General features: G+C 34.0%; 1 protein-coding gene across 3 annotated transcripts in view; it reads right to left on the bottom strand.

Moving 5' to 3' along the window:
* The window catches only part of PDZD8 (PDZ domain containing 8), a 98157-nt gene that overhangs the window by 45701 nt on the left and 41893 nt on the right, over positions 1-10563 (bottom strand). For all 3 annotated transcript variants that reach the window (XR_012326883.1, XM_019940068.3, XM_019940066.3), the window contains one exon: positions 66-168. Coding sequence is in view for 2 of the 3 variants with exons in the window: in XM_019940068.3 (XP_019795627.1) it covers positions 66-168 (103 nt within the window). In the remaining variant the exon portion in view is untranslated. The remainder of the gene's footprint in view (positions 1-65; positions 169-10563) is intronic.

Raw genomic sequence — 10563 nt, 5'->3', positions numbered from 1 at the left:
TTAATAAAATAACACTTATAGAATATAAACTTTATACAGATGTAAAGCTATGCAAATCTATTTACCGTCTTAATAGAACTCCTTTGTTTTTCTTCCCAAAGGCCACTGCTCAGCTCAAGTGTGCAATGAATATTTGCCTCTCTGTCATAGGATCCAAAAATAAGTAACCTGCAGTATAAAATAAAACAAGGGGACTATTATACCAATTATATGTATTAAACGTTTTCTTTCTGATCGTTATACTAAAAAGTAATAAATTACTCTGTTAACAGAGGAAAAAATTTAATTAAACACTTTATATACCCTCTACTGGAAAAGTAAAGCTAAAAATTAGGTGAAATTCTAGGACAAGCTGTTATTCAGCAGCTAAATCAAAGAAATAGAAAGTAGTATCTATTCATGAGGTAAACAAATTGACCAGATATCTATACACAGTAGCAAAAGCTATAGATTTTCAAAGCAGCTATAGATTTGAATTTAAAAAATAAGTTGCAGAGTGATACATATATACAGTATGATACCATATCTGTAAAAATTAAACACAAAATAGTACAATATAGTTGCTATGAACACACACACATACACGTACATCTCTACCTACTAATGGGACCTTGGGCAAATTATTTAACTTCTCTAAACCCATCTCTTCCTCTGGAAAATTCAGGCCAAAAATAAAACTTACCTCTTAGAGTTGTTGTGAGAATAAAAGACAATGCATATAAGGCATTTAGCATAGTGTCTAGCAAACAGTCAGTGCTCAATAAATGTTTATTATTTCTATTATCTTGAAAATAACTGTCAAGGAATAATTGTATCACTTAATTTTACTGTTTAATATCCAGATCTAAAAAGGAAATCTTGGGTCAAATCTTGAGATGACATAAAGCAGTTTTTCTTATTGAAGGAAAAAACTGTTACCCACATGCTCAACTTCTATATTATCTCTCTTCTAAGTCAGAATGTAAGTCTGCCAATGTTTTTAGGAGTAAGTTTTAGACTATCTTTAGCATTAATCAACATTTTGACTGCTACTCTATTACTTTATCTCTACACGAAGATCATAGGGATAGGAGTGAGATAATGAAAGAAAAGTGGTTAAAAGACCTTAGAGTAATAAGAGAAAATTGTGTCCTAAGGTTGGAGAACTCAAGCAAATCATGTCCATACCTCACAAACTGGTTTCATAACGTGAAAAGTCAGAATAAACTCATGGCAAAGAAAAGTTCATAAAATTAAATAATTTTTAATCTGAAAGGCAATTTAAACTTACTGCTCAACAATTTACTGCCAAGAGCATTAAGAAGATTCATAATTATAAAATTCTAAGTTTAGGAAAATGAGAATTTTCATTCATCAAAGCTCTGCTGCCACCATGTGTCCAAAAGAGCAAACTACCTAAAGGCCTTTACGGTCATGCAGAGAAGGCTATGCACCAGCTAGTACTCTCAAATTCTCAACAGATATTACAGGATTCAGGAATAAGAAAGCATAATGCTTGGAATCTCCCCCTGAAATCATAAGTCATTGTATATTTTTCATAACACCTTTTTTTACATTTTAAAAACGCACAACAAAAATTAACCTAAAATAAGTCACAGACCTAAATGTCTAATAAGAAAACATAGAAGCCAATCTTTGTGACCTTGGATTAGGCAATGATTTAAGATAGGACACCAAAAGCACAAGTAACAAAAGAAAAAATAGGTGAATGGGACTTCACTGAAATTAAAATTTTTGTGCTTCAAAGGATACCACCAAGTAAGCAAAAAGACAATCCACAGAATGGAGAAAATATGTGCATATCATGTATCTCGTAAGGACCTAGCATAACCTAATTTAAAAATGGACAAAGAAAATGAATAGACATTTCTCCAGAGAAGATATGCAAAAAGCCAATAAGCACATGAAAATATGCTCAACACCGTTAGCCATCAGGAAATGCAAATCAAAACCACAATGAGCTACCACTTCAAACCCACTAGATAGCTAATTAAAAAAGAGACAATAACAAGTATGGGTGAGGATGTGGAGAACCTAGAATCTTCACACATTGCTGGAGGGGTTGTAAAATGATGCAGCCACTTTGAATATTATTTTGGCAGTTCCATAAAAAGTTAACATAGAGTTAACATATGACCTAGAAATTCCACTCCTAGGTAAATAACCAAGAAAAATGAAAGCATACATTCATACAAAATTTGACATGAATGTTCATAACAGCATCATTCATAATAGTCAAAAAGTGAATACAACCCTTATGTCCATCAGCTCATGAACAGGTAAATAAGACGTGGCATACACATACAATGGAATATTATTTGGCAACGAAAGGAAATGAAGTAATGATACCTGCTACAATATGGATGAACCCTGAAAACAAGCTAAGTGAAAAAAGCCAGTCACAAAAGACCACATACTGTATGAAATGTCTGGAAATGGGCAACTTTATAGAGGCAGAAAGTAGACTATTGGTTATATAAGGGCTGGGGGAGGAGGACTAGGGGGATTAGGAATTGACTGTTAATGAGTATGGAGTTTTTTTGAGAGGGACAAAAATGTTCTAAAATTAGATTGTGATGATGGCTGTAGAACCCTTCGAACATACTACAACACACTGAATCATATACTTTAAATGGATAGATTGTATGGTATGTGAATTATATCTCAATAAAGCTGTTTAAAGAGAAAAAGAATAATAAGCGTTCATTAGGGTTATATCAAAAGTCTCAGAGATTTGTTACAAAAAGATATAATAATAAATGCTTGTTTTATTGTTACTATGAATCAATACACTGCAATAAGATTATGTATTTCAATAAAATATAAAATGGATTTTTATCTGATGCTGACATTTGATAACAGAAAATATTAAAAGAAGGGTCCCTTAAAATAAATTCCAAATAAAAATCATTTAAAATATTGAAATACCACCAATATTTAACATTTAATAGTTATCATTCTTAACAATGAAATTTTAAAGTACATAAAACATTATCTACCCTATCAGATAGCCTTGATCTTTGTTTTGTGACAAATATTCCAGATACAGAAAACTTTCATTTTAAAAGCAACTGATCAACTATTAAAAGTACTTCCAAAAACACTTTTAGGTTGGGTTGTTAGGCTCTATGTTGCTTCAGATGTTTATTTCTTTTCTTAAGGATGAAAATATTTTGTCTGATTACCCTGAATTTAATTTTGCCATCAAAATAGATACTGCATTTATTAATTCTGATTTTAGATCAACTTCTGATTCTATGTCAGAGCACTCCACAATACTCACTTCTACTCTTTACATTTCTTCTGTTAAGGTAGTTACAAAGATCTGTAGCCAATGGTGAATATTCTGGAAAAACTGAGCAAACATTACTAGTACTCTAGAAAAGCTAACAACACTACACTAAAGCATGTGTCATAAATGCCAATTTAGTAAGGATCTATTTTGCTTAGAAAACTTATTTCTTTTAAAAAAGTATTATTTCTTAGGATCTGTATAAAGTATACTGTGTGTATAAACGTCTTAATACTTATTTTGTTTGCAAGAATGACCCACCATTAGCAACAGACAGGGAAAAAGAGATACCTGAGACTGACTGCTTAGATTGACTGTTTCTCTCCTACAAGCACCAGATCTGGTTCCCAGGACAAAATTCCTATGTTAGCGTTTTCTGAACCTGCTTTTGACTTGCAATCAGTGGATTCCTTCAACTACTAATGACTCTATGTTGATTAAGATTTAATCCTTTTAGAAGAAGAATAATAGTATCCCCCATTTTCCTGATTTCTTGACTGATATCTTGACTGATTTGGAAAAACATATAATTTTCTAGAGAAATGCCAGAAAGGAGTTTCCACTGTACTACTAGTACCAGCCAACTGGGTGAATTAAGAAGGCATTTGCTTTAGTTTACATAGAACATTTAAAACAAAAGTACCCACTTTCATTGTACATCTACAATTCAGTCTTGAGTTAAACAAAGGTTTACTATTCAAATTATATAATCACCAGAAACAAGTAGCAACAGTCACTGGTTAATACATATTTTGAGTAAAATGAACACTCAACATATATTGAATTAGCAAGAAATGAGTACAAATACATTTCTACTATTACTACTTCCTAAGGGAGTAGGAGTCTGTACTGCAAACAAAAAAGGCAAAGAAAATTGCCTTTAGACATCTGTCTCTGGAAAGAGCTATTAGCTCTATAAAAGTTCTTTCCAATTTCAAAATGTTTATTTTTTTTAAAGGCAAAGGTATATTGAAACCTCATGATGTTGAGCATAAGCACAAACATCACCTATCAAGAAACAAAGAGAGAGAATTTATATGACTCAAGACCAAACCACTGAGAAAAGGAAAGGAATTCCCTGTGCACTCTTCTATAAGACAGTCATTTTTATAATCAAAAGTGAAAACCAAAAATCTTTTTTTTTTTTTGGATGATTAAACTTAATTTGAAAGGAGAATCTCACACCTGAAGGGAGTCAAATATCAACTCAAGGGTTGTGAAAAGAATTAAACTTGGCTGACCTCCTATATATGCTTACCTCTGGTCTATACTCCTCCCCCTTGGAAATTATCCCCACCCAGGACTTAACTCTCCGTGTCTATGACGAAGACCTCCAAACCTAATCTCCAGTCCCTGTCTTTCTCCTTCTCCATGTGTAAACCATCAAGTTTGCAGAACACTTCTACAAGGAAATCTAACCATGCCCTACTACTTAAGACATATAAAGTCAAACTCATCTCCCTCTGAAACAAGCACCTCTATTTCCCCCACTAGTCCTGAAAGGGAGAAGCTTTGTCTTGATCTTTGTATCTCTAATATTAGAAAATAATCAGTACTTGATGACCAAATCAAAGTCAATGAGACCATAATTCTCCTAGACTCAAATCCTTAACATTCCTTTGCCTCTTCCACCTATACACATCCACATATTCAGTCACTCACTAAACCCTATCCTACTTATACCAGTTATCCCTTCCTGTTTCTACTAATACACGTCTTTCAAGAACTTACTTCCTCACCTTTAACCTAAATACCTCTTGTCTCTGGGCCTTCAATTTCTCTTTCTATGCAATCCATATATAAACAGCAATTTCTGAAAACAGTGCATCTTAATATCACCTTCAGACATCTTCAATAAATTCATTAGAAGAACTAATTGACAGTCATGGAATAATGGTGCAAAGAGAGGGAAAATTCAGATAAAACACTATTTTGAATTCTTATTTTTCTGACCACAGTTCATTTTACAGTTCACTTTTGTTGAAAGTGTCACATATAAGTAATAGCATGCCAACACTGCACTTAAACATTTTGGAGTTTGGCATTTTAAAACCCAGTGTTGGCTTTATGTCATCTGGGTTCATACTTAATTTCTTAAATTCTTTTACAATTCAGACATCAGAAGAATTAAAACAGCTGTTTTACTGTATGAAATAGCAGGAGAGGTATACAGGCATACCCTCGTTTTATTGTGCCTCGCTTTGTTGCTCTTTGCTTTACTGATAGTTCGTAGATACTGCATTTTTTTTTTACAAATTGAGGGTTTGTGACAACCCTGTATCGACCAAGTCTATCAGCACCATTTTTCCAAAAGCATTTGCTACTTCGTGTCTGTGTCACATTTTGTTAATTCTTGGAGTATTTCAAACTTTTTGATTATTATTATATTTGTTATGGTGATCTATGATCAGTGATCTTTGATGCTACTATTATAATTATTTTGGGGCACCACCAATCATTCCCATGTAAGACGGCAAACTCAACCGATTTTTGAAATGACAACAAAGGATTTAGACTATTACATAAACTTAGTTGATAAAGCAATGGCAGGATTTGAGAGGACTGACTCCAATTTTGAAAAAAGTTCTGCTGTGGGTAAAATGCTATCAAGCAGCACTGCAAGCTACAGAGAAATCATCTGTGAAAGGAAAAGTCAATCAATGCAGCAAACTTCTCCGTTGTCTTACTGTAAGAAATTACCACAGCCACCCCAACCTTCAGCAACCACCACCCTGATCAGTCACAGCAGCCATCAACATCGAGGCAAGATTATCCACAAGCAAAAAGATTTTATGACTCGCTGAAGGCTCAGCTGATGGTTAGCATTTTTTAGCAATAAAGTAGTTTGCAATTAAAGTATGTACAGTTTTTTAGACATAATACTATCACACACTTAACAGACTACGGTATAGTGTAAATATAACTTTTATATGTACTGGGAAACCAAAAAATTCATGTCATTCGCTTTACTGTCATATTCACTTCATTGTGGTGTTCTGGAGCTATGCCTGTACAATTACAAAAGAAACAATACTATTTTCCAACACAGTAATCTTAGGAAAGAGGAGGTGGGGCAAGAATACCTATATAAACCCAGGACAAATGAACTCTAAATTTGGAATCTTCTGAAAAGTCTTCTTCTAGTCAAAAGCAGGCCTTTATGATTATAGATCTATATAGCCTTAAAAACCACTAGGAGTAATATTCAGCAACAGCTCCAAGTAATTCGTTCTGAGTGGAAGTTTTCCCTTACACAAATTTAAATGTCTCATGTTTGAGCTAATTTCCTTTTATCTCTCCTCCATGAAGGTAACACTTCAGCCTTTATCTTTTTTTTTTTTTTTTTGGCAGTATGCAGGTCTTTCACTGTTCTGACCTCTCCCGTTGCGGAGCACAGGCTCCGGACGCACAGGCTCAGCGGCTATGGCTCACGGGCCCAGCCGCTCCGCGGCATGTGGGATCTTCCCAGACCGGGGCACGAACCCATGTCCCCTGCATCGGCAGGCGGACTCTCAACCACTGCGCCACCAGGGAAGCCCCAGCCTTTATCATAATGATGCTTCATTACTAATGCACATTTCTACATCCCAAGATCTTGAAAAGGTAATTTTTAAAAAAATATAATGACTTGCCTTCAAATAGGTAAAAAAAAATCCCAAAATTTATATACTTCTAACATAATATGAAAAATTTAAGAACCAAAATTTTTTTCTTCAACAAGTTTTAAAAAAAGGCTATGAAGATAGAATGAGTGAAGGATTTTGAAGTCAAACAAACCTAGATTCAAATTCCAGCTATGGGGTCTTGGGCAAGTAATTTATGGATCTCAGTTCTTCATCTATAAAATGGATATAATACTAATCTCATAAAGATGTTCTGAGGGCTGAAATAATGAATGCAAAGTACCTACCATATATTATATATTGCAGGTAATAAGTAAACGCTATTAGTAACAACAGAGGTATTTGTAGAGTCATGCCCCCGAATATATTCAAATTTAGCTAGATATTTTCTCTTTTTAAAAAAGATAAACTGTCAAACATTAAAATTAATGCAGAGTATAAGGCACACACATTTACCAACTACTCGGGGTGGCGGGGAGTTAATATTTAGCCTTATTTACTTCAGATAAAATTTTTAAAAAAACAGTTACCACTTGAGTCAAAAATAAACAAGTGAATATAATCAAACTCAATACTAAAATAAATGGAAGACCACAAACAAATGCAAGCTAGAAATATTTCCTTGGTTTTAATTTCTAAAACTGCTCATCTTATAAACGAATTTCAAAATTCCATGTTAACAGCCTTCTCTATAGAAGAACTAAACATTTCACTATATAATATGGATATAATGCTACTTAAAGTATTAATTCTTTCTACCAAATTTTTACCTTGAAGCTGCCTCACCTAATAAAAGAAACAGCTGATTTTATTTCAAAATAGTTTAATCACATGATTAAATCCTTTCCTTTGTCTTATAAAATCAAAGTAAAAATACGTATTTCTGGTTCTAAAAGGATGGCAGTGGTGGTAGCATGGTTTTGAGTCTCCCCAAATCCTCCCATTAAAGCACAAAGAACAACCAGGAAAACAAAGGCAATACCTGTCAACAACATCTACAAGAAAACCAAGTGAACAGTACTTTTGGTAATAGTGGTGAAGTGGTCACACAAACTCTCCAACAGACTGCAGTTATAAAAACTGGATAAAAAGAATTTTAAAAACACATTTAAAGATAATGTAAACCTTCCCAAAGCACACAGAAGGCAGAGGACAGTCTAATTTCATAAAATTGCGACAAGGAGTATAAACTGCTAGCATGGGGTTTTCATAGCTCAGGGCTATGGCTGCAGGAAAACGGTGGCGTAGTTCAAGCAGCAGAAAGTTGAAGCCTTATGGGTTTCAAGAATCAGGATAGAGTGCAAAGCCAGCAGAGCCGGCAGAGCAGCTAGAAATTATGGGGAGACAAAGAAATCACTGAGCGGGTAAGTCCCATCTCTGCTCAAATCCTTGGCTGATTGCTAAATAAAGAAGGAAAAATTAGGGCACCAGTCTAAAAAGGCAGCAGTGGGAAGACAAAGAAGAAGAGAAATATATGCTGTTGCTGGGAAGATGGGGAGGGTGGGCAGAGTACGGAGACAAAGTTTGCAACTTGAAAACAGGCAAGTTAACTGCCCACTAGAAAAGAAAATCAATCATCCTCAGAACATAAGAGAATACAGAGTTGCTACAACTCATTATCTACAATGTCCAGTTTTCGATCAAAGAAAAGAGGAAAGTATGACCGATGGTCAACAGGACAGGCGGTCAATAAAAACTGACTCCTAATGGGCCCAGATGGTAAGACTTCAATGCAGCATTTATATATTTTTTTCAAAGAAAAATATATATATATACTCAAAGAGCTGAAAGAACATCTCGTTCAAAGAATTAAAGAAAACACAATAATGAGTGAAAAGATAGGTATTCTCAACAGAGAAATGATAACTGTACAAAATTGAACTTCTAAAGCTGAACAGCATAATAAATGAAATTAAAAATTGGAGATAGCAGACTAGAGATAGCAGAAGACTCAGTGAACTTGAAGACAGATTAGTATTACTCAATCCAAAGAACACAGAGAAAAAAAGAAGAGTTTAAAGAAACAAACTGAACCTCAAGGACCTATGGGGAAAATGAAACAGCCCAACATATATGTAATTTGGAATCCCATAAGGAGAGGTGTAAAAGAAAGAAGCAGAAAAAATATCTGAAAAAATAACGCCCCTAAACTTCCCAAATTTGACTGAAAACATTAATGTACATATCCAAGAAGTTCACTGAAATAGAAGCATTAAAAACAAACAAATAAAGAAAAGTACCTCTAGACATAGTCAAAGGACTGAAAACCAAAGTGAAAACTTGGAAAGCAGCTACAGAAAAATGACACACTGCACGTGGAGAGGAGCCGTAAGATTGACTGCTGACTTCTCATCAGAATATAGGATTGAAATAATTAAAGTGTTGAAGGAAAATAATTGTCAACTTAGACGTCTATATCAGGAAAACTATCCTTCACAACTGCATGAAAAATAATTTTCCAGATAAACAAAAACAGAGAATTTGTTGCCAGCAAACCTAAATAACAAGAAATGCTAAAGGAAGTTCTTGAGGCTGGAGGGACGGGATACCAGATGGTAACTTTGATCTGAAGGAAGGAATGAAGGGCAATAGAAATGTTAAATATACAGTAGATGCAAAAAAAATTTGTTTCTTTTAATTTCTTTAAAAGACATATGACTGTTTAAAGCTAAAAATAACACTATTGATGGGTTAATAACATATATGAATGTAATATACAGGTTTCCCCCTGCTATCCAAAAGTAGAGCATTCTTATGAAACTTTTTGTAAGCAAAAATGGTGTAAAATGCAGAAGCAATTATCTTAGGACACATCTTGCTAATGGATGCACAAAATAAATCAAGATAAAGCACAGATGTTCACAGACACAGTTCAAAGCTACGGCGGCTTGATGCTGGGATGCTGAATGTAGTTCCCAGAGAAGGAGCTTGGTGGTGTCAGCTTGCTGCAAAACAAAGGTTGAATGACATTTTCTCTTTTCAATTTCTGTAAAAGTAAAAATCCTCTTCAAATTTCTTTCAGTTAGCAAAAACAGGTACTAAAGTAGGTCTTTCATAAAGGTGAAGTGGTGCAAAGCGAACTTTCAAAAAGCAGGGGATACCCGTATATGACCAACACTGATGATGTGGGCATAAATGGAAATAAACTATTATGAGGTTCTTGTAATTTACCTTAAGTAACAATATTCTAAGTATATGGGATACATTAAAGATGCATACTCCAATTCCTAGAGCAACCATATACACAGTATAAAACTATAGTTAGCAAGCCAATAAAGGAATTAAAATGGAATACTAAAAAATATTTGATTCACAAGACAGGAAGGATGAAAAGAAACAGAGGAGAGGAAAAAAAAACAGATGAGACAAAAAACAAATGGCAAAATGCCAGATCTAAAAACACAACCTCATCAATAACTACATTAAGTATAAGGGAACTAAACACTCCAATGAAAAGGCAGAGATTGTTATACACATAAAAGCAAGAGCCAACTGTTTATGACATATGATACAACTTAAATATAAAGACACAAATAGATTGAAAGTAAAAGGTTGTTAAAAAAAGATATATATCTACACACACACACACACACACACCATGAAAATAAGAAATCTGTAGATGCTATATCAATATCAGATGAAATAAAT

The sequence above is a fragment of the Tursiops truncatus genome, chromosome 16 (assembly GCF_011762595.2).
Source record: "Tursiops truncatus isolate mTurTru1 chromosome 16, mTurTru1.mat.Y, whole genome shotgun sequence".
Taxonomy (NCBI): Eukaryota; Metazoa; Chordata; class Mammalia; order Artiodactyla; family Delphinidae; genus Tursiops; species Tursiops truncatus.
This window is presented reverse-complemented; position numbering and strand designations above follow the sequence as displayed.